The sequence below is a fragment of the Pogona vitticeps genome, chromosome 4, assembly GCF_051106095.1.
Source record: "Pogona vitticeps strain Pit_001003342236 chromosome 4, PviZW2.1, whole genome shotgun sequence".
NCBI lineage: Eukaryota > Metazoa > Chordata > Lepidosauria > Squamata > Agamidae > Pogona > Pogona vitticeps.
This window is the reverse complement of record NC_135786.1, coordinates 88321194-88346551: the sequence shown is the minus strand read 5'-3', so window position 1 is coordinate 88346551 and position 25358 is coordinate 88321194. Positions and strand designations below refer to the sequence as shown.

Below are 25358 nucleotides of genomic sequence, written 5' to 3'. Positions count from 1 at the left end.
ATGGAAGAAACTATCCTGTTAAAATTACTTCTGCAATTTTCTCTGTCTCTTTCTCTCTGCTTCAAACAATTGAAGACAATCTTTCATAAAGCCTTCCTTTAAATAGAAAAAGGAGAGCTTTTTTAAAAATAAGTGCATAAATTATAGATGCTATATTATAGACTCTCTTGTTTAGGCAATTGGCTTTTCTAACATGTATGTAAATAATTTCATTTTTGTTCTAGCCTGCTTTGTCCCCTCACAACGATATATAGCCAACTCAAATATTAATCCTGTTTGTTTGGGGGTTTTATGTTTTTAAAAAGGTTATGTTCTTATTTTCATTTCTGTGGCTACAGCCAGCTATTTTTGTGTGTGTGTAATGTATAGCTAAGTGTTGTTTAAGAATGTGCAGATTACTCTGTGGTAGTATTATTTTTGCTTTGGGGTTTTGTTCTTTTTTAAAAACCAAGATCTCAAATACAGTGGTGCCTTGCATAGCGACGTTAATCGGTGCAGCAAAAATTGCTGCAAAGCGATTTCGTCACTATGCGATTTTAAAAAGCCCATAGGAATGCATTGGAACCCCTTCAATGTGTTCCTATGGGCTTAAAACTGACCTTTAAGTGAAGATCCTCCATACGGTGGCCATTTTCGCTGCCCGGTAAGCGAGGAATCTGTCCCTAAACATAGCGGGCGGCCATTTTTACCTGGCGGCCATTTTGGAACTGCCGATCAGCTGTTAGAAAATCATTGCTTTGCGATAATCGGTAAGCAAAACAGGGTACCAATCATTGCAAAGCGATTTTCCCCCATTTAAAACATTGCAATGCGATCGCAAAAAGTTCGTCGGTGTGCGATTTCGTCAAACGGGGCACCCGTTAAGCGAGGCACCACTGTATCCTTTGTATTTTATGTATTCTGAGTAGTTTTTTAAAATGTAAATAACACTTTGTTGCATCCGTGTGAATAAGCCCACAGAAGTGTAGTGGTTCTGATACAGGCCAAGCCAAGAACAGTCCATAGCATTTATATGCTAAATGTGAAAGGGGTGGTGGTGTTCTCTCACCACCTGCTTGGTTTGTGGGTTGGATACAAGGAAGGAATGAACCACTTTGTTCCTTCTGTGGCAGTCCAGACGGGCTGAATACACAGGCCTTTAGCCCATTGTTTGTTAGGCTGGAGGAACAGGCTGGCACATTCCTAAAGATAGTGATCAGACAACATCTTTGCTGGAGTGAACCAGCCTGCCACCAAAGTGGCCCTACCTGCACCATTCTGGCCCCTGTTGGGGGCTTCTACTTTCTTTCTTTTTTAACATTTTTTATTAATTTTCCAATCTATCTACATTGTTTGTGCTTGTCAAACATTGTGTTACATACTTGCTTACAATTATTTGTTTTTTACATCTCAGTGTCTTCCCGATTATCCCCCCAAATTCCAACCATCTTTCAAACCATTCATATGCAGATTTTAGTATATAATATAACTACTATCATAATATTACTCTCATATTATATAAAGTTCTCAGGATCTTCTAATAACATTCTTATTGAAAGTGGTTCCAGATCCATGACCCAGCTTTATATCTAGTTTAGTTTGCCTAAAGTAAAAAATCACCATATTACATCTTTACCCTGATTCGGGCTCCCTTATTTCAATTTAGTTCTCCTTTTAATATATAGAATATACCCTTTTACAGATCCAGATGATAAATATAAACATGTTTCCAATATTAAGGGGCCCTTCCTTGTTTTCCCTTTTTTCATCTTTCTAGGTAATTCCCTCTCTGATTCCTCTTTTTTCATTCCCTGCTATATCTCTAAACATTCTGTCATCTTTCATGTCCTCTGAAACCATTTTGTAGTTCTGATTTATGTCCACTGATTCCTTTTGTACTTGGTCTATCTTCAATGAGTCTTCCAGGCTTTTTTTGGTTAATTTTGCTGTTTTTTTCCTTTTGTCTTCCCCTGGTACTCTCCTCTGGTCCAAGCCTGATGTTTCTCTTAGGTTAACTTTCTCAAGCTGCTGCTTGGTTTGGCATACATCATCTGTGATACTCCCATTTCCTTCCTTATTGTTTCCTGTTACTTGTGGACTATAGTCCTTCTGATGTTGATTAGATAATTTTGCCTCTTGATAATGAGATTTCACGGTCGTTAATATTTTTTGAAGCATAGATTTTACTTCATTCCAAAATTGTCCTTGTTGTGCCATTCTGTTTCTGCTGCCTAGATGCTTATAAACAGATATTCCAAATTTCCAGAGTCATTTCAAGAGTTCTGCTTTGGCTATGTAAAGTTGAACCAAATTCGACCCAAGGAACAGTTTTTGAAAAGTCCACTTTAGGGTTAATTCCAGCCAGAAGCTCACGAGGAAATAAACAGTTTTTCAGACTTAAGCAACAACAGTATATTCAAGGTCACATCTTCTGCGAATCATTCCAAATGCTCTGGATAGTCAAAACAATGTCCGCACTTAATTTGCAGGAAGGTCTCTTAAGCTTATAATGCCAGGTTATAAATATTCTTAAAGTATAATTTAAAAAAGTTACTTTCTTCAGCTATCCCTCTCACCAGATTTTCTGCCGCTTTAAAAAGTTACTGAGATAAGATAGCAATTCTTTTTTTTTCCATATGTAGGGTACGTAGGCAATTACAGTGGTGCCTCGCTTAGCGAGTGCTTCGCTATGCGATGAATTCGCATAGCGAGGGGGTCCGGGCCATCGCTGGAGCATTCGCTCAGCGATGGCCCCTATGGCGATTTTTCGCTTTGCGATGATCGCTAAGCGATTCGCTTAGCGATCTTCGCAAAACGAAGCGGGGGAGAACAGCTAATCGGCGGTTCCAAAATGGCCGCCGGAAGGTCCGCGCCGCATTTTCGCGCCCTGCCCTCGCTTACCGAGGGCGCGAAAATGGCGGCGCTATGGGACAACATCGCTTAACGGTGAGTTTTCAAGCCATAGGAACGCATTGAACGAAGTTCAATGCGTTTCTATGGCTTTTTTATTTCCGTTTAGCGATGTTTTCGCATAGCGAAGGTTAATCCGGAACGGATTAACCTCGCTATGCGAGGCACCACTGTAGTTGTAAAAAGATTCTCACCCGATGGAAAAACAGCGATGCCAGGTGCTGTTCCTTGCTTCTCTCAGGCGGCTGCCAGCGACTTGGAAGCTAGCCGAAGCTGCTTATTTCTGCCCATTGGCTGATTAGGGAGTTTCCTGGATCGAACCGGGGTGGCCGCCGCCCCCCATGATCAACAGGCTTTCTCCCCCAGTTCACCACCCCTCCAGGGTGGTTCCGACACCCTACGGTGTCCCAAAACGGGTCAGAATTCACCCCAGGGGACAGAGCTCTGCCCTCCTGCTGCTGTCTCGTCGCGACGTCAAGCCAGAAGTCCTGGGGCTTCTACTTTCTTGATATGGGTAGGATCGCTCCATTTGGGTGTGTTTCCAGTGCATGTGATTACTGGAAACAAACCAAAGCAAGTTTTCCTCTTTTAATTTGCCCATATCATGAAGTGGCTTAGGAAGAAAGCCAGTTCATGTATTGACAAATCAAACACTTCTTCAGCTTTGCGGAGGGACCAAGGAAGGAGGGGATTATGTGCACTGCCTCATTTCAAAAATAATAATAGGTATGTGTATTATAAATGAGGCATGTCTACCTAATACACGTGCCTAATTTGTAATATATGTGTCTCGTGCTATTTTTCAAGTGATGCAGTGCATATTTGCTGCTCTGGTTCACACTTTTTTAAAAACTTCCTCATACCCAGATGGAATTGAGAAGGTGTATAATTTGCCGATGTGGTGGAGTGGTTCTCTTCTTAAGCCGCCTCATAATGTTAGGAATTTGACAACAGACTCCTGGAGAGCAAATAGGACTGTTTGCGGTCCATAATGCCATTTGGATGCAAGGATCACACCCAATGTCATACTGAAGGTAGCAACCTATTGTGCCAGATCCAGACAGCTCTAATTGCCAAGTGTAGACAAGCCCTCATTTGCCTGCATGACCTTTCTTATCACCCCTGAGTGCCAAGTAGATGTTTACGTATAAAGCTGCCCTATTGCAAAAGTAGGGGACCTCAGGCTGTGGAGTTGGATCCAGATTTCCTGGGGTCCTCCCTCCAGTTCTTTGTAGCTCTCCAAATTATCATGCTGTCATCCTCCTAATATCATCATACAGTGGTTTCCTATGTTTTCCATGCTTTAATACTGACATTAAGATTTTAAAGCTAAAATATGCTGCTGGTATTTTTTTTTGTTCCATCCTTTTGCTCTTATCATTGGGGGGAGCGCTAACAAACCTCGACACCATCTTAAAAAGCAGAGACATCACCTTGCCAACAAAAGTCCGCATAGTCAAAGCTATAGTTTTTCCTGTAGTGATGTATGGAAGTGAGAGCTGGACCATAAAGAAAGTTGATGCTTTTGAATTGTGGTGCTGGAGGAGGCTCTTGAGAGTCCCCTGGACTGCAAGGAGAACAAACCTATCAGTTCTAAAGGAAATCAACCCTGAGTGCTCACTGGAAGGACAGATCCTGAAGCTGAGACTCCAATACTTTGGCCATCTCATGAGAAGAGAAGACTCCCTGGAAAAGACGCTGATGTTAGGAAAGTGTGAAGGAAAGAGGAGGAGGGGACGACAGGATGAGATGGCTGGACAGTGTCACCGAAGCTACCAGAATGAATTTGACCCAACTCTGGGAGGCAGTGGAAGACAGGAGGGCGTGACGTGCTCTGGTCCATGGGTTCACAAAGAGTGGGAAATGACTAAACGACTAAACAACAACAACAACACTGGAGGGAAAACCCTTTTTTTAAAAAGTAAGAGCTGAGCTCTAACTGATTTAAAATTCCCCATTGCTTTCTTCATCAGTGATGTCACAGGCACTGGCCAATTAGGAGATGTGGCAGTTGAATTAAGAGAATTGTATCTAAGCAACAAACACCAGTTTCTCTCTGGAACTGCTAGGCAGACCACAAAGTTGGACTGCCTTCTGTAACTAAAGAGTTGAAGTTCTGTCTTCTTTTCTCACAAAAAGAAGCATCTGAACAAAACCTTAAAATACTTGTTTTTGGGGAAAAAGCATTCCCAGTGGCCTTAAGAATTCTACTTTGCTATGAGGTTAGGTGGGCTCAGAGTGTTTTACAGTTTCCACGTTTTTAGAGCTGTGTTTATGTTGAGATTAAGTTTATATTATTCTGTCCTCCTGCGGTATTCTTGGAAGCTGCTTTGAATGAAAATGCCCCCTGTGTTTAGGGAATTGTGTAAAATTGAAAATGAGTTCTTTATGTTACATACTCTGTTTTTCTACACTGTCCAGGAAATCCAATTGTCTGAGGCAGTTTCAGCTTCTAATGTCTGGAAAAGTCATCACGAGACGGTAGTTGATGAAAAAACCAGGTTAGAAGTTCAGGCTGATAATCTGAGAAAGTAAGTGAATGTATTGTACCTCTTGGTATGTAACCTGTTTTAAGGGTGGGTGGAATAATTAGTCCGACACACAAGTTTGTTACACTCAAGGATGTATGCTATTTCCAAATGTCATGCAGAATTTAAAGCATAGACCTTTGGCACCATATAGAAGCAGCAACTTTTTCAGGTCTGGTTCCTGAACATCTGTCTTAAGAGCCGTACAGACCTTTGTTAGACCTCTGGGGGAAATTCAGAAGCCTCCATTCATCACAGCTGGCATTTACCCCAAAAAGATTTAATTCCAGAACAAAATCAGGCAATTATTTCTAATCATATCAAAATTCATCTGAGTATCAGAGTATAAGTCCTTTCATTGTTGCAATGATTCCAGGCAACATCAGCTTGTCTAAGTCTTCATTTATCTACATTGCTTCTATGTTCTATATAAGTATAAAAATATTTTGAGGCTGCAAAAATACAAACATTTTACAGTATGTAAAAACTATAGGCACAAATGCTTAAACATATATGAAAACTAAACTTAAGTTGCAGGCAAATACTTATGTCAGAACAGAATCCAAAATAACGTAGCATAAAAAGCACAATAAGATATTAAAAAAAGAATATTTTAGTTTCATTTTAAGAATGCAGGAGCTTAATTCTCTCCATATGAGCACTCTCACGCCACCTCTGGCTTCAAAGGTGTGCCACCCATTTAAAGCAGGGCTGGGGAACTTGCCCGTTCCAGAATTTCCTGGGATCCATCTCTCACCTGCCCTAGCCTGAACGGCTGTTAGTCAGCAATATCTGGAGAGCCGTCATGTTCCCACTGCCACTTAAAGGTGGGAGACCCTGTGGATGTGGTGGCCATAGCGCAGGACTCTTTTCCACATGCAGTGCTGGGTGGCAGTGCCACTGCTTATGTGGCTCTAAAGAGGAGGCTATCATTGGCTTCCATGCTGAACTCTCCTTCCAGTCCTGTGTCTGGTTTGTACGCTTTTGTCAGTGGAGCAGAAAAGACATGCTTAGCTTATGGCTACAGTTAGAAATGGTCTATGTATAAAGCTTAATTTGTTTTGTTTTGTTTCATTCTTCTTTGTAATAAGCAGTCAAACGCTATAAGTCACTTTCTCTAGGCTAGCTCCCAATCATAAATTTCAGTTGTTTGTAGTAGTGTGGAGTCTAAGTCTGTAGCCAGTGCATGCCTACTTGGAAATAAGTCCCACCAAGTGTTATACTGGGAGAAGAAGGTAGATCTGGCTACATTCCATTCCAGTGGATCTCTGAATTTCAAATTAGAAAATGTATTGTGATGTCATCTGTTGTTACTTAGCATCACCATTAAATGGAAAGTTTGGATATTTTTTCCTTTCTTAATGAAAGATAAATACAGAAGTGCACATGGAGGTAAGACTATCTCTAAAAATGTGAAGGTAGTTAAAAGTACAACAGAGTTACTATTTATTAAATAGTATTGTGTGTGTTTGATTACTACAAAAGTTCTGTTTAAAATGTTAAAGGCAGATAGCAGACCGTGCGATGGATCTCAAAAGAATCCAAGATGCTAGAAGAAAGGCAAAGAATGAGCTTATTGGACAGATCCATTCAATCATCTCTGAAAATGAAAACATTTCTCTTGAGAATACAGAATTAAAGGTAAGGTCATCAACAGTTCAAAATGTAGTTATTTCAGCTTGTGGAGATGTCCGCTATTGGAAAATGTTTTAATTCCACTTCAGCCATAAATTTCTGCCATAAAGGTGAACCATTTTCTTAAGGGATCATATATTCAGTTTGTGTTCCAAGGTTATTACTTTCTGGAAAGTCAGAGAAATGGAAATTGATCACAGAAAATCTGAGAAATTGAAATTATACTCAGTAATGGATTGTTGACATGGTGCTATAAACTGCTATTGCTGAAGACCTTTTTCTGAAGTGTCAAAATGGCACATTTTTTAATCACTTCTAAGACATTACAGGTATCTATAGATGGGCCAAATATAAATCATCTTTTTCTGAAAAAACTGAAAGAAGAAATGAAAACCAATGCTGACTGGAAAGGAGAAGAAAAATAATTGATTGACTTTGGAACTTGTAGTAGCCTTCCCCTTGTACATGGGTCTTTTAAAACAGGATTGCAAGCAGTGAGGTGGGACCTCAATTCAGTCTTGCGCAACATATATTATCTGTTCAAGGATTCCCCAGCTAGTGGGGCTTCGTTCACTGCTGTGGCTGGAAGCACAGAATATCCCTTGACGTTTTGCTCTGCTAGGCAGTTGGAGAATGTTAAGTGCCTTGATAAGGCCGTTGCTGTTTGTGATGACATCAGGAAGTCTGTCGAAGAAGCAAGGCTCCCCCACAGGAAGCCTGCAAGTCTTCCAGAGACCTTTGGGTAGTGTGGGCGGCATATAAATTAAATAAATAAATTAAATAAATAAATAAGTCGCATAAATGCTGCAATGCAAGAGCCACTCATGAAGTGCACAAGAAGAGAGACAGTGAACTGTTTCTACAAAGGTTTCAAAAGCAACAACCATGGGCACCTTTTTGTCCTTTTGTATGAAGAGTTTTGTCGGAGCTAATTAGGAAGCTGGCGAGTCATTGCGTAAAACTGGAAAAGCCGCAGATTGTGTCTTCTGGTCTCTGTTAATAAGAATTGACACAGAATTGTCAGAGAGTTTGCTTGGCATGACCAAGGCTGGCATTGGCTTTGCAGCAAAGAAGCTGTTGAAAGAAACAAAACTGAGCAAACATCAAGCGGCTGTTTTAACGAAGATGTCGAAATGTGGTAGTAGCAGTTGCTGAAATGCTTTTTGAGAGCAGTCCTTTGAAGTTCAAAATGGTTTGTGGCTGACCAGCCTTAGATCCTACTCTCTTTATACATGAGCCAAAGCTTGGGATTTCCAGAATAGCGGCTGTACTTAGAACTCTGCTTGCAGCAAATGGAATCCCTGACACAATCGCAGAGAAATCAGAGCAGCAATAGACTACTTAAAACACACCTGCCTGCCATGAGTTCAAGGCTCACCTTCAAGCATATGGTACAAAACAAGGTAATGAAGTTGGACTGGATGCATTTTGCTGTGGTATTTTGATGGCCAACAAGAATTTCTCAGCCCTGTGGAATGCTGTCCGAATGTGCCTTATCTTGTCTCATGGCAATGCTTCTGTTTGAATGTGGATTTTCAGATAAGTCAATGTTAGCAGAAAACGTGCATGAAGATATTGTAGTTGCTTTGACTTATTTACTGCTACATAGTGCTGAAGCACTCTCTGGGCAGTTTGCAAACCACACTTTGCCCCCAAAGGGAGCTGGATGCTCGTTTTACTGACCTCAGAAGGATGGAAATTTGAGTAAACCTTGAGCTGGCTACCTGAATCCATTGGGATCATACTCAGGTTGTGAGTAGAGTCTTGACTGCAGGACTGCAGTATAACCATGGCTCCACGAGGCTCTGTCAGTACCAGGTTTATGATGCTGTCTTGAATTCTGGAAGACTTGAATCTACTGTAATTGATAGGAATCTGTTACAGCCAAATAGGCAGGCTTGTTCATGCCACACAGTACACACAGAGGCTCAACAATAAAGATCTGCCATTCAGATTTTTTAGACGTTAATTCCCAGAATTTTCCATTGTGTAGCAAATGTGAAACTCCCAGAAATTAAAAGAGCTAGAGAATAAAAAGAGAAAACTTACATTTGGATGGTGGTCAAGGAAATTGACAAAATTTGATCAGGGAAAGTCAGGGAAATAGAAAGTAAAATGTTAGTGGAAACCCAGCATTTTCAAGCCAAACCTACACTCCCTTACTCAGATGTCATTCCCACCAACTTTACTGAAACTCGCAAATCACTCTGCCTGGGACTGTAGTTCTAGTCTTGCTTCTTGCTTAAAAACAATTTGGCCATAAATGCATTAACCTTAGTTTATGTATGCTACATGCCAAAACCCATACTTATAAAGTAATGTAATGTGCCATTAATTTTTTGATTTATTTTGGTAGTATATATTCAAGATGCATTTTAATTCTAGGCTACCATTGCTGCTTTGGAAATGAGTGTTATTTCTGCAGAAGCTGAACTTATAGCATTACATGAAGAGGCACAGCAGCAGGAAGAGCTGGTTGAGAAATACAGAATTGAGGTAAGTTGTGCCCCTGTGCAGCACTGAGGTCTTCAGCCTACAGTGGGGCCTTGACTTACTTGCCCTCTGCCTCCTGTCCCCACTGCCCTTTGCTTTTTATTTGGTGATTTTTTTTCCTTTGGCCGAAACGGATTAAATAGTTTTCAATGCATTCCTATGGGAAACGGTGCTTCGACTTAAGAAATTTTCGAGTTACGGCCACCATTCCAATACGGACTAATATCGTAAGTCGAGGCACCACTGTCCTTTGGATGCCATTCTCACCCAGTGCTTGGTAGGGAGAGAGTGTCCTTCCTCTCTGTCCATCTGGCAACCCCAGTCTGGTTCAGAAATCCACAAGAGAGCTTACCATTCTGTTCCAATTTCCAGAGGAATGGCTATGATGGTCAGTTGCAGGAAAGAAAAAAGAGTCTTCTAGCCCCTTCAAGATAAACACTTTTGCACAAGCATGTGTGGACTGTAGCCAACTTAATCAGATAAGCAGAGTCTTGCCTCTGCAGGCAGCTTATTAGTCAGTCGTCCACTTACTCACCCGTTCACTCCAGCATGAGTAAAGTAACCTACTAATGGAGGCAATTCTCTGTGTCTAATGAAGCAGGATCCAACCCAGAAAAACCTACCACATAAAATCTGGTGACTTTTTAGGAGTCACAAGGCTCTTTTTTGTTATGTTTTGGAGTCTATCCAGAAACATCCAAAACGCCTAATTCCAAATTTAGGTTAATTTCTGTGCTGAATGTGAACTACTACCCTGTTTCCCCAAAAATAACTCCTAACCTGAAAATAAGCCCTAGTATGATTTTTGGAGAAGCTCTATAAAGTCAACAAAAACAAGACTTGGAGCTGATTGTGGCTCCAATCATCAGCTTCTTATAGCAAAACTCAAGCTTAAACTGAAGAAAGTAGGAAACACCACTGGGCAAGTCAGGTATAATCTAAACCAAATCCCTTATGAATACACAGTGGAAGTGAAGAATAGATTTAAGGAACTCGATTTGGTGGACAGAGTGCCTGAAGAACTATGGATGGAGGCTCGTAACATTGCACAGGAGGCAGCAACAAAAACCATCCCAAAGAAAAGGAAATGCAAGAAAGCAAATAGCAAAATGCAAAGGAGATAGGGAAAGTTGCAGAAAATTGAATGCAGACTTCCAAAGAATAGCATGGAGAGACAAGAGGGCCTTCTTAAATGAACAGTGCAAAGAAACAGAGGAAAATAATAGAAAGGGAAAAACCAGAGATCTGCTCAAGAAAATTGGAGATATTAAAGGAACATTTGTGCAAAGATGGACATGATAAAGGACAAAAATGGTAGGGACCTTACAGAAGCAGAAGACATCAAGAAGAGGTGGCAAGAATACACAGAGGAATTATACCAGAAAGATCTGGATGTCCCGGGCAACCCAGATAGTGTGGTTGCTGACCTTGAGCCAGACATCTTGGAGAGTGAAGTCAAGTGGGCCTTAGAAAACATGGCAAGAACAAGGCCAGTGGAGGTGATGGCATTCCAGTTGAACTATTTAAAATCTTAAAAGATAATGCTGTTAAGGTGCTACAGTCAATATGCTAGCAAGTTTGGAAAACTCAGCAGTGGCCAGAGGACTGGAAAAGATCAATCTACATCCCAATCCCAAAGAAGGGCAGTGCCAAAGAATGCTCCAACAACTGTACAATTGCACTCATTTCACACGCTAGCAAGGTTATGCTCAAAATCCCACAAGGTAGGCTTCAGCAGTATGTGGACCGAGAAGTCCCAGAAAGAAGTACAAGCTGGATTTCAAAGGGAGAAACTACAGACCAAATTGCTAATATGCGCTGGATTATGGAGAAAGCCAGAGAGTTCCAGAAAATATCTACTTCTGCTTCACTGACTATGCAAAAGCCTTTGACTGTGTGGACCACAGCAAACTGTGGCAAGTTCTTAAAGAAATGGGAGTGCCTGACCATCTTATCCATCTCCTGAGAAATCTATATGTGGGGCAGGAAGCAACAGTTAGAACTGGATATGGAACAACTGATTGGTTCAAAATGGGGAAAGGAGTACGACAAGGCTGTATATTGTCTCCCTGCTTCTTTAACTTATATGCAGAATGCATCATGTGAAAGGCTGGATTGGAGGAATCCCAAACCGGAATTAAGATTGCTGGAAGAAATATCAACAACCTCCGATATGCAGATGATACCACTCTGATGGCAGAAAGTGAGGAGGACTTAAAGAACCTCTTAATGAGGGTGAAATAGGAGAGTGCAAAAATGGCCTGAAGCTCAGCATCAAAAAAACTAAGATCATGGCCGCTGGTCCCATCACGTCCTGGCAAATCAAAGGAGAAGATATGGAGGCAGTAACAGATTTTACTTTCTTAGGCTCCATGATCACTGCAGATGGTGACAGCAGCCATGAAATTAAGACTTCTGGTCCTTGGGAGGAAAGCAATGACAAACCTAGACAGCATCTTAAAAAACAGAGACATCACCTTGCCGACAAAGGTCCGCATAGTCAAAGCTGTGGTTTTTCCAGTAGCGATGTATGGAAGTGAGAGCTGGACCATAAAGAAGGCTGACTACCAAAGAATTGATGCTTTTGAATTGTGGTGCTCTAGGAGACTCTTGAGAGTCTCCATTCTGAAGGAAATCAACCCTGAATGCTCACTGGGAGGACAGATCCTGAAGCTGAGGCTCCAATACTTTGGTCATCTCATGAGAACTCCCTGGAAAATACCCTGAGGTTGGGAAGGTGTGAAGGCAAGAGGAGAAGGGGACGACAGAGGACAAGATGGTTGGACAGTGTCATCGAAGCTACCAACATGAATTTGACCAAACTTCGGGAGGCAGTGGAAGACAGGAGGGCCAGGCGTGCTCTGGTCAATGGGGCCAAGAAGAGTCAGACACGACTTAACGACTAAACAACAACAACATGATTTTTCAGAATGCTCGTAATATAAGCCCTACCCCCAAAATAAGCCCCAGTTAAGTGAAATCCCACCCTCCACCCTTGTTCAGCAATCAGAAGAAGATGACCCGGCTGCATTTGAATCAATGTGGATTATTGTACATGAAAAAAATAAAACATCCCCTGAAAATAAGCCCTAATGTGTTTTTGGAGCAAAAATTAATATAAGGCTCTGTCTTATTTTGGGGGAAACATGGTAGCTGCGTGCCGCTCCGGCCTCAGCATGTTAGAATTTCTCGCATGTGGGGAGGGGTTGCCTGACACTGGCGTCAAGCTTGTAGAAGCATTTTCCTCATGCACAAAAAGTGCCTTTGGACAATGCTAAAAAAATAAACCTGTATTCAATATAACCCTGTTCTAGGTGGGGAAATTAGAAATGGAAGCTACAGAATTGGAAACCAGGCATGAAAGGGTCCTGCAAGACAGCAAAAGGGTCACAGAAACCAAGGATCTAGAGATGGACACGGTAAGGATACACAACCTATTCAGTGTTGTGTGTGTGTGTGTGTGTGTGTGTAGAGTAAATTTGGTAGGGTAGGGTGTGGAACATGATTGCAATTTTGCTTCTTCTTTCTTTCCCGACCCCCCAATGTGACGACACAGATGAGGAGCCAGACAGAGGCTCGCTTGAAGGAGTTGGAACATGTCCGCGACTTGCAGAAAGAAGCTGAAGAGAAGCTGCAGAAGTGTCAGGAGAGCCTCCTGTCCTGCCAAAAGAGCTGTCTTGATCAATCAAAAACCTTCCGGGAGCTACAGCTTCAGGTGCTTGGAGGATCATCCTTGTCTATAAAGCATTTAAACTGGTGTGCAAGAAACGACAGGAAATGTAGGGTTTCTTTCTATTTCTGTTTGTAAGTTTTTGTTTTCATTGTTTTTTGTTTTCCAAGGAGGGAAATGTGCTTCGCCAGGTGAGGGCGCTCGTGTCACCTCTCTTGTCCTTGTAGCTTTTGAATAAGCACAGATACAAGTGGGTGTTGTGTTGTGTTGTTTTCCAACGAAATGGATAAAAAACAAAAGTTCCGTTGCTTCTTTTAGTGCATCAGAGCTGTTTCCTGCCTCGGTTCAAGGAGCTGATTTTGGCCATTAAAGTTGTAACCATCAGTGAGCAGTATTTTGACCCCACAAAATTACTCACATTTTTGTAGCCTTCCTGCCGCCTGGTGCAGATTCCTTGCCATTTTTCATGGAAATTTACTGATGTGTACCACTGATTTGTGGCAGCAGCCAAACTCCTGGAGCGCATCCTCTTTAAAACAAGACTTGTGGGAGACAGTGTGCCTTGTTTTCAAGCCATTTAGCAATCCTTTGCTGCTGATCAGCTTCACAGCGAGGGTTGCGCTATCCATGCACCTTCTTTTTGAAAGAGAAGTGCTTGATTTTGGGCCAAGGGTTCCTGCCACAGCCATCCAATTTTGAAACTGGTGAGTGGAGTCAGGGTAGCAGTGCCTTTGCTAACAAATCATTCTCACAAATTTCTTGCACTAAACAGACTGAGACCTACATATCTCAGGAACTGTTTTCTCCTGTTCTTCATTGTCTCTTGGCCAACAGGAAAGGGGACACCTAAATTACGAAATTTCCTTACAAAAGAGTTTCCGGCCCCCTCTTCTCTTGCATTTAAACACACCCAAAGCCTGTTTTATCCCAATGGCTGTTTTTAAATCAAGTCTCTGATTTGTTTTTTCACTGTTGGTTACATCTTACCTGCTGTGTCATTCTTCAGTGCTGTTTGCCTGAGAAGGCAGGGGTTGGGAGTTTAATTCCCACTATGTTGCCTCCTGGGAGAAAAGCCAGGCTGTGTGTGTAGCCTTGAGCAAGGTACACAGCAAGGTACACAGCACTTCAGAGTACTCTATGCCTGGAAAACCCTGGAAATGGCCACCATAAGTCAAAATCAGCTTGATAGTACATTGCTGTTGTCATTTCTCTCTGTGTGTGTTTTTAATTATTGGGGTTGTTTTTAATTTGGGGGATTTAGACATTGTTACAAAAAATGTTGTTATTGATTGACTCCCTTGACGAGGAGAATTTTATCATAAAAGCTGGGACTGATATATGCAGATGAAATATCTCCTAAGAGTATCTGTAAAGGTAAAGGTTCCCCTTGACAATTTTTGTCCACTCGTGTTCGACTCTAGGGGGCGGTGTTCATCCCCATTTCCAAGCCATAGAGCCAGCGTTTTGTCCGAAGACAATCTTCTGTGGTCACATAGCCAGTGCGACTTAGACACGGAACGCTGTTACCTTCCCACCGAGGTGGTTCCTATTGATCTACTCGCATTTACATGCTTTCGAACCGCTAGGTTGGCGGGAGCTGGGACAAGCGACGGGCACTCACTCCGTCGCGTGGATTGGATCTTACGACTGCTTGGTCTTCTGACCCTGCAGCACAGGCTTCTGCGGCTTAGCCCACAGCGCCACCACATCCCCTTAAGAGTATATGTAGGTTTCTGCTAATTACTTCCTGCACTTTAGCTGTGAATAACTGGTCCTCTAATAACCTGCTTCTTCACCCTACTTAGACAGGGCAACAATCCATTGGCAACCTCCATTAGCTGTAGTCAGCATACCCAATGGTGAGGGAGAATGGCAGTGCCAGTTTGGAGGACCCTACCTTCCCCATCCCTGGCACAGAACTTAATTTGCAATCAGTACATTTTCTGCACATGATTTTGTCTGAGATTTTAAACCGACTGCCTCTGTAGGTAGGGGACAGTGGTGGGTTCTTGGAACAACTTTCTTTGGAAGAGGAGAATCGAAACATTCAGAGGAAGTATGAAGAAGTTAAAAGGTAAGTGTAACCTTTTATTGTCCTTCATAATTGCTTTTTTCCCCCTTTCCTTTTCTTTCCCTCCCCTCCCCCGCGGTAATCTTCTGTATGGCTTCTTACCTTAAAAGAAAACTAGAAGAGGTGGAACTGCAAAACAAAGAACTTGAACATCAGCTAGCAAGCCAAGAAGAGAGTCTTCGGAACACTGAACTCAAGTTCAAACAAAAACTTGCAGACAGTGATGCATTAACCAGACAATTGGAAGCTGCTTTGGAAGATGGGAGGAAAAAGGTAAAAGCAGTTTTGAACATTCAGACAGTTCCTGTTTGAAATATATTAATTATATTACTTAACAACTGCTAAGTTCGTGTCTTACAAGCAAAGGGCTTCACAAATTAGACAGTTGACTGGGTTCTCAAAAATTCCATGTGATACTATTTTTCCCTGGTGAATGGGAAAGAGCCACCTTTTTATAAACTGAAGCTCTGGCTGCACACAGTTAATCAGGTAATCTTACTTTCCTCCCTGAAAACCCTTTTTTCTTTATGGTAATAACCCCTCTTCCATTGCGACGCTAGTACTATGAGATGTTTCCTACTAGCTCTCGCAGAAAACTTTGTGGAGCAGCAGTAATGCATTTTCTTCCTCTCTTCTTCAATCTTTGGAGCGCGGCCATTGATGACTCACTGTGGAGAGAGAATGTACTCTATACATGCCCAAAGGCATTCTTTTCATATGACTTTTTTTTACATTTTCCAAGGTGCTCAGTGACTTGGAAAATTGGCTCCAGAGCCATGTTCTGGATCAGATTAAGCACCAGAAAGGAACACCTTGAACTGATCTGTATCTTAAGCAGGACTCATACTTTGATTAATGGTGTTGCTTCCCTTGAAAACACAGTTTTTTGGGTGAAACCATTTCCCATCTGGTACAGGTCTTGTGTTTTGTTTTTACAGTGGGGCAGTTTAAAATGAATTAAACCACATGTGGAACGATGTAGACCAAAAAAACTCCCACATGAAGCAAAGGTTCTTTCCTCCACCTTGTCTCCCCAACCTGACACCTTTTAGATTTTGGATTCTCAGGCATTTTTGAATGCATGTATCCCACCCCATGGTCTTCACTGTTCTGCAATACCAAAATGAGAGGTGCAAAAATACATAGTGAGGGGAGACGTTGCTGGTGACTTCTGCTTTTCTTGAGTTCTGCCCAAAATAACACGAATACATAGCCAACAGATGTGAATCATGTCAGAAGGTGGAGCACACAGAGCCCATCAGATCTTTTTGGACTGTACTTCCCGTTGGCTAAGCCAGTGAGTGGTGAGGGAGGGTGGGCCATGTAGTCCACCAACATATAGCTGCCTGCTGTGGAGAAATCAGATATGGAAGAGCTTTTTCTTTTTGTCTCTTGTAATACTTGAATCTGGGAGTTACCCACTGAAGAGAAATAGTCTGAGACTGGAGGCAGATATAACATACTTTTTCACACAACTCATTGTTAAACTGTGGAATTCACTGCCACAGTATGTAGTTGCGTAGTTAAAACCAACTCAAATGGCTTTGAAAGAGGATTGGATAAATCCCTGAAAGTCGGGGCCATCTGTGGCTACTAGTCAGGATGGATGTATATCTTCTCCATTATTCAAGATAGCATGTCTATGTATATCATTTGTGGGGGGAAACGAAATAAGAGGGGGCAGTTCTTGTGTTTTCCTAATGGGTTTCCTATAGGCAACTGGCTGGCTATTGTACTAACAGAGTTTGGCCTCTGTTCTCATCCAGCAAGACTTTTCTTGTCTTCTTTTGCATCGTATCCCTGACTTAGATTCTGAAGGCATCAAGGATGGGCGTGTAAGTGAGCAAGGGAACTGACGGGAGAGGCAAGGGCCTGTCTCTCCTCCTTCCAATGCCCAGAAGAGCATGTTGTTTAACAGGCTACCACAGGAAGGGCAGAGCTCTCGCGCCTCTTCTTTGCTAGCCCCAAGGCAGGGACATTTTGGCTACAGTGACACTTGCCTTAATTGCATCCCATTTGGATTACTGAAACTTGCCTTGGGTGGGGCTGCTTTCAAAGATGGTTCAAAAATGTCAGCTGGTTCAAAATGCAGCTGCCAGACTACCGACTGGGGCCAATTATAGGGAGCATATAACTATGTGCATAATGTGTATAATAATCTTCGAATTGGAGAGCTGGAAGGGGCCCTATGGATCATCGAGTCCAGCCCTTGTCAGGGAGGCACAGCGGGGAATCAAACTCCCAACCTCTGGCTCTGCAGCCAGAGACCCAAATGACTGCGTTACGCCCCTGCTACAACAATTGCACTTGCTACCAGTCCGTTTCCAGGGCCCAATTCAAACTGCTGGTTATTACCTATAAAGCCCTATACAGGCTATCTGAAGGAGTAAACCCTCCACCCTCCCACCCCAATACGCAAGCCATCTGAAGAGGCAGGTCTTCGTCTGTTAGAGACCACCTCCTCAGGCAGTCTTTTAATAACCATAACAGAATGCTGGTTTTTAGCTAAGTAAGATTGTTTTAAAGTTTTAAATGTTTTTTAATCATTCACTGCATTTTAATAAATATTACAGTTTGTTTTTGTGTAATGTATTAGGTTCTTAATTTTATTTATTTTTTAACACCGAGCCACCTTGAGTCCCCTCATCTAGAACAAGGTGGCCTGTACATGAGATAAATACATTTCTCTGGTATGGTGACTCCGTAACATTCACATATGTGAACTAGCAGTGTTCTTCTTGATAAAAACAAACAAACCAAAATGATTAACATGTTATTTTTCTCTTCTTTTTCTGTTCCCCATTACTCTTTATTGCAATTTTTTACAATACGTATATTTAATCTTCAGTGAAAACATCACTCCATCTGCCCTTAACATCTGGTCCCGAAACTGAAAAGTTAAGTGTTTCAATAAAAACAGCAAAGAATAAAGGCTAATATGTTTTATTTGACATAACATTTCATGGACTGCAGCCCACTACATCAGATGCACATTGTAAGATATATGGTATATGGCTGAATTTTTATTACAGTTAACAGAAGAGATGGAAAAAATCACTTCTAAAGAGCAAGCCTTTCAAATGAAAATACTGGATCTAGAAAATGAATTAAGAAAGAAAAAAGAAGAGCAAAAACAGCTTTCTAGAAGACTGGATGCTGTAAGTAGATGTGACCTCACTCCATAACATTGGGTCTGTATGATAGCGGAACATCTGGTGTAGAGATTTTAATATTGTTTTTTAAAAATCATTTTGATCTTAAGGAAAGCCACCTTGCACATATTTAATTTAAAGACAAAGAATAGCAAGCTTTACATGTTCTGCATTTCCCTCTTCTTTGCATTTCAACCAGATTGAAAAACATGCAAACGTGACATGACCCACCCAAGTTCTAGTACATAGTATTTACAAAATTCAAGCACATGTTGTGTTTAAAATAGGCAAATTTAGCAGCTGTCTTCTGATTCAGAGGAGGTTGCCAGATGTTCCAGCTAATCCTCAGTTTTTGTGCTTTCTCTTGTTTCTAAAAGCCAATAAAATGCGTATTTGGAGAATTAAGCCTCATTTTTAGTGATGTCCCTTTGTTTCTGTTTATGCTGTTCATTTTGCTTTCAAGTTGTAACTAAAGTAATACTGTCCCTTATTGTCACATAGTTTATATGCAGAGGGGGAAGTGCCTGAAGAGGCTTATTAAACTCATATATGCATGGTTTTTCACAAAGGGGTGGGTGGGCGAGCAGGGAGACTAGTTTTGGGAAACGCAGCAGACTCTTTGAAAGGCCCTCTGGATGGTCTCAGTGAACATATTTGACCCACTGGCAACACCAGGCCACCATCAACAGCACCTGTCCACGTTTCTTCTCCTGGACAGGAATCCAATGATGCTCCCCTCCCCGTAGACTGAGAGCAGGCTACAGGCACAGTCTTCCTTTCTTGCTTGCTTGGGTTCCTGGCCAAAGCACCAGGTAGAGAATATCACTGGGACTTTGGACAGGGATCTGTTGGCATTGGGATGTGTGGACATGTCATTTGGTTCCTTCAGCTTGCAGGAAGCAAGGTTTGGGTGAAGGAAGCGGTGACTTGAGAAGCCTGTGAACTGCTCCCTATTTTTCGACGTACAGTCTCCTAGGCTGAGTCTAATGGTAAATCTGGAGATATCTGTTTAGTTCCTAATTTGTCTGCTTTAAGTGTTGGAAACAGAACCAAATATTCCACTCATTACATAGCATGTAACATAGTACAAAGCTCCCTTCTCTATTGCAAAATAAGTGTGAGGTTCCTCTAGTCCATATCAGGACCCCATTGCATGTGGGGCAGTGAGTTATCATCCTTTCCAACCCAAATCCTTCACTCCCATGTAGCAGTTATCTCTTTTTCTCTTCTTTTAATGATTGTATGGGTCCAGATCTTCCTCTTTATGTCCTAATTTTGCTTGCCCCCCCCACTTATTTAAATAAATAAATAGAATTTCAAGGGAATATCAACAATTACAGAATTGACATGACTTTTGGGTTTAATTCTGAATTTACTCTTCATGCTGGTGCTGCCAGGGCAGTAGACCTGAGCTATGGTATTTGAAGTAAAGTTCATTCGGAAACCTTGGTCAGGTTTCTCTCCAGCTCAAAGCAGGCTGCATGCAGCCTTACAGATGCTTCTTAATGGAGCAATCCTGTACTTCTATGTGTAGAAGGATTTCACTGCCACTGTTGCGTTTTGTCTGTACTGACTGGAAGTGCTTTTTGAGGTTTCAGACATAGTTCTGCCTGCAAGGGATTGAAGTTGTGGCTTTCTATATGCCTAGACCCTGTTCTACCACTAGTTTGCAAAAAATAAAAATAAATCCCCACCTCTCCTTTCCTGGTTTAAAATGCTCCAGGATTTGTGCAAGGTGGCAAGTGGGTCTTTGTATCTTGGGGTCCACTGTTGTTGAGTTAATCAGGAGCTCCCTTGACCCATAAATCCTTAGTTTATTTGGGAGTTGTTAACATGCCTAAGGTTTCCATCTGAAGGCCTATTACATCGGAATCATGTGTTTCTTATATATATTTTTTTCCAGCAGCATTTTCCCTTCTCTTCCTTTTGTCATGGTCAGGCTGTTTGTGGTTTAAGCATTTTCCACTTTCATTTGCCTTGGCCTTGACAGTTTAAAATAAATATGAACCTGATTTTATTTAAGCATGAGTATGGTGGCGTTGAGTGAACACAGAACATGCTCATTGTTCGTTTCCTCCAGTTACAGACATATATACACATATGTGTGTGTGTGTTTGCAGAAGCTAACGTGTGTGTGTGTAAAACACAGACCAGATTGTTCCACTCCTGGTGAAGCAGTGTTGCTGAAAGTACAGATGTACTGTAAATACTTACAAACAACGCTCAAAACTACTAAATTTATTAAGGTCATGGGGCATCACAATAAAAAGAACAACAAGCCCCAAGAAAGTAATTTGCTTGATCACTTTTAACCAGAAGTGATTACTGCACATAAAAATAAACCCAGCACATACAAATTCTGGGCTACTTCTTGACATTTATTTTAACCATCTGTATTTTAAAAGATTATGTTCTCATAAACATAAAAGTAAATCCTAAGAAAGGTGCAAATAATTTATAGGTCTTGGGGTTGTAAATGGATTCTGTAAAAGCACTATCAATCATCTGTTTTAACAAGTACCTTTGGTACCAAAAATGTAATTTAAATTGGCTATAGGTGTAGTCATTTAAAAAAAAATCCAGTACAGGGGTTTCAAGACTGCACTGGTACAATAGTGTCACAGAACCTTCTTTAACAAAAATGTTAATTATATTTGTAGGATTGTTTCATGATGGTCATCTTTGTCTTATTTCTCAACATATAAAGAAGCCCTTTAAAGCTCTAGGTTACTTCACTTACCTAGCAATGAAATGTTTCATTCCTTGTTTGGCACAAATAGATGCTCAGTCAATCAGTCAGTCGGTACGAGTTTTGAATGACCAGAGATATTTTTATGTACCTGTTTCTTATACAGTAATTAAATATTACGTTTATTAATAACATTTATGTTTTTCCCCACAGAGAGAAAAACATCATGAAGTGTCTTTGAAGGAACTGGAACACAACCTTCAAAGATCAGAAAATCAGACCCAGAGTATTCAGAATTATGTAAAGTTTTTGAAAGCCTCTTATGTAACCATGTTTGGCTGAACTTTCCATGTTTCTTTCAAAAAGTAAAGGAGCATGTTCTGGGGCCCACGTGTGTGTCTGTTCATCACAGCACAGCTTGCTGTGTAGGACCTTCTCTGCTATGTTGTCTGAAGGTTATATTTTGTGTTAATTTCTAGGCACATACTCTTGGGAAAGCCTCTCTGTTTGAAAGAAGCAAACAAACTGAGCATCAAGAAAGATGACACATGGTGAACAAATCTGAAGCCACTCTTTCACCCTGAATGTCTCTGAAATTCAAAAGGTTACTTAATGCCCCATGATAACTAGGATGCCCTCTTCCAAACAACCCCATTTCTTACTTTTGATTTGGCCAAATTTTTATTTGGTCTTAGACCCGATATTGGTAAACTGGAGATTTGAATGATGGGGATACCATCGAAAGATAGCTGCCTGAATCCAGAGATGGCCTTTGAACTCCCTAGGAACCGCTCTGTTGCTGATATGAATCAGGAACTTTGCTCGTCTCGAGCACATTTCTGAGGCAGCCTCCCTCAGTCTGGTGCCGCCTGCTCAGTGTTTTTGGATTTCTGTGCCTGTAGTTTCTCACCATTAGCCTTAGTGGCTGGGGCTGATGGGAGCAGGAAGCCCAAACTTATCTGGAGAGTCATAGGCCAGAGAAGAAGGATCTGAGGTCTTGATTTAAGGTTACTGTACAAGCCAAGAACAAAACAGGAAGGTGGCACAAGTTCAGAGAAAGACTTGCTCTGATGCTCACTCTGACTGGCTGGAAATGGTCTTTCTGGCCTCAATATGTGCTGTAGTTACTCCGTCTGGTTCACTCCTCTTGAATCGGGCAGAGTAGTACTATCAGTTGGCTCCAGATTAATTGAAATCCCATTGATGATATTTTAAGGAAAAACAAATGCAAACCTCTGAATATTTTCACAAAACTATATTTATGTATTTTTAATAATTAAAATCCAATGTCATGTTCTTTGCTTGAGGAGAGGCTAAACTTCAGTTTAGTGAAGCTGACTAAACTTCCCACAGACTTTCAGGCTTGTGATTATGCTCTCCCTCTTTGGACTGTTATCTCCTAGCATCTTCCAGCTAGGATGTCTGGTAAAGAGCCGTGATCTGGGAAGCCCATATTCTGTGGTTGAAAATGTAACTTTTCCAAGCATTTCTTTCAATTGGCAAATCATCTGAAATAGACATCCAGCAAAATCTGAAAAATTTTAATGACCAGAATCCTGTTACTTGGTGTAGTAAATTGTAATAAAATTGAGATTTATAGGTTCCACTTTATAGGTTTCATTGATTCAAATGGGCCTACTCTAACTGTGACTTACTGTCCATCTGAATCAGTGGAGCTTATGGAAGAGCTAACTCATTAAATCTTCCTCGATTTAGTGAGCCCACTGAAGTGTGAATGACTTTGCTAAACTACAGGATTTGGGCCAATATTTTATTTTTATGTCTGCACTTTACTTGCTGTTTTGTACTTTTTATTGCAATTCTTTTGTAAAGACTCGATGCTGACAATAAAAATAGTTTGTTAGGTTTGCTTCTCCTGCGCATGCTTTCTGTGGGGTTCTAGGAGCTGTAGTCCAAAAAACAAAGATTTCTTAGCTCCGCAGAGTGCAAAATATTAATATAGCCTGATCTATTTTTAAAAAAACGTTTATTGAAAAACAATTCAATTAAAAAACATGTCCTTCTTTGAACCTAGACCATGTGTTCCTCCCCAGTATTTTTAGCTTTGTGAAGTAGTTGTTAAACTTCAGTAGTGCAGTCAACACTGCTCACAACCTGAGTTTGATCTCAAGAGGCTCAGGTTGATTCAGCGTTCCATTCTCTTAAAGTTGGTAAATTTAGTACCTAGCTTGCTGGGCAAGGGGGCAGTGTGTAGCCTGCATAATTAAAGTATGCAGAAAGTGCTTTAAACACCACAAGGTAGTATATAAGCAACACGCTTTGCATTGCTTTGCATGATCTGCCACCTGACTCGGTAACCTGGCACATATACTTACAATTACAGTTACACCATATATAGATCATTCATGCTCCCGAAAATACAGGACCAGACAGAATAAAACATCTAGTGGCAAAGCACAGGAAAGGAGGAGGCAAATGAAGAGGGGGACAGTTTAAAAGTGGCATCAGCCTACAGTTTTTATAGCCTCAAATCTTATCTAGGTCAATCACCAATCAATTCTAGGAAAGCAGTAGATATATTTTGATTTTTAAAAAGTATTTTATTAATTAAGTCAGCTTCCCTCCTGTTGTGCTGTGGACCTTTAAACACACAAAGACCTCACACTCAACTTGTAGCTTGGAGGTAGACTAATAATGTCGCATTAATGGGTTAAAATTGAAATTGACCTAGCATAAATTCACAAGCAAATCCTTTGATGGCCTCAAGGCAGAATTGAAATGCCCCTAAAATATCCCCCCCTTTGGCAACATCTTACAACTCAAGCCACTGCCTAAAGGCTAGATTTTGCCCAGACACTCCAGCAGTTCCAGACACTGCAGGGACGCTGTTGATTTATACACACAGCAGACCACAAGCACATGGACTGTTATATTCCTGTGCCAAGATTGAGCGAGATCTGATGATGCTGGATGAGCTGTGGACTGAGTTCTGGGGAGTGGGGGGGGGGGAGCACTGAGATTCTGAGGTTGTTCCCAGACATTGCTGGCTTTTGGCAAGAAACAATGAAGCACATTAACTTGAAAGCTCTGGAATTACCAGCACATAAAGCATAGCTAGAATACCTGTCAGCAAAGTGGAACACCAGAAATGGGCATACATTGTGGATCCTATGGGCAGCTTTAGCAGCTAAACACATCATTCTACAAACTGGAAGCCCATCACCACCACATGGTATATTGAATAGAAGATCTGTGAAGGACAAAACAGCAAGACTAGAAGCCAGAGGGCATAATCAATCTCGATGTCTTTCAACAGGATCTTCTTTGGGATTTTATGGCTTAATTAGATTTGGTATCTCGAACTTGTATCTGTAGTTAAAAGCTTGTTTTCCAAACTCCCAATGTTCCTAGGATTCGGAGGCTGGTTAACATGCAGGATGAGGGCAAACATTGTTAAATCCACCTGTTTGGGTTTTTTGTTTTGCTTTGTTTTTGCAAATCCCAGCATAAGAGTTTGCTTATCTACCCAGCAGTTGCCTCAGTCTGGTTTAAACTTTTACTTCTAAAAGATGATAGATTAAGTACTGCATTTCCCTGAAAATAAGACAGGATCTTATATTAATTTTTGCTCCAAAAACACATTAGGGCTTATTTTCAGAGGATGTTTATTTTATTTTTTTCATGTATAACAACCTATGTTTATTCAAATACAGTCATGTTGTCTGGTTGCTGCACAGTGGTGGAGGGCGGGTTTTGACTTTGTTGTTGATTAGTCGTTAAGTCGTGTCTGACTCATTGTGACCCCATGGACCATAGCACGCCAGGTCCTCCTGTCTTCCACTGTTTCCCGAAGTTCAGTCAAATTTACATTGGAAGCTTCGATGACACTGTCCAACCATGTCGTCCCCTTCTCCTCTTGCCGTCACACTTTCCCAACATCAGGGTATTTTCCAGGGAGTCTTCACTTCTCATGAGATGGCCAAAGTATTGGAGCCTCAGCTTCAGGATCTGTCCTTCCAGTGAGCACTCAGGGTTGATTTCTTTCAGAATGGATAGGTTTGTTCTCTTTTGCAGTCCAGGGGACTCTCAAGAGCCTCCTCCAGTCATGTCGTCTGGTTTCTGCACAATGATGGAGGGTGGGGTTTGACTTAACTGGGGCTTATTTGGGGGGTAGGACTTATATTACGAGCATCTTGAAAAATCATACTAGGGCTTATTTTCAGGTTAGGTCTTATTTTTGGGGAAACAGTATTTCTGCTCTATTGTCTGT

The 25358-nt window shown here is 41.3% G+C and overlaps 1 protein-coding gene across 2 annotated transcripts in view; it reads left to right on the top strand.

The window, feature by feature from the left end:
- The window catches only part of ODF2L (outer dense fiber of sperm tails 2 like), a 37765-nt gene extending 14768 nt beyond the window's left edge, over positions 1-22997 (top strand). For both annotated transcript variants that reach the window (XM_020795070.3, XM_078392202.1), the window contains 9 exons: positions 5311-5420; positions 6923-7058; positions 9438-9548; positions 12860-12964; positions 13102-13260; positions 15204-15289; positions 15397-15559; positions 18319-18444; positions 21341-22997. In XM_020795070.3, coding sequence (XP_020650729.3) covers positions 5311-5420; positions 6923-7058; positions 9438-9548; positions 12860-12964; positions 13102-13260; positions 15204-15289; positions 15397-15559; positions 18319-18444; positions 21341-21469 — 1125 coding nt within the window. In that variant the 3' untranslated portion in view covers positions 21470-22997. The remainder of the gene's footprint in view (positions 1-5310; positions 5421-6922; positions 7059-9437; positions 9549-12859; positions 12965-13101; positions 13261-15203; positions 15290-15396; positions 15560-18318; positions 18445-21340) is intronic.
- The last annotated feature ends 2361 nt before the right edge of the window (positions 22998-25358 follow it).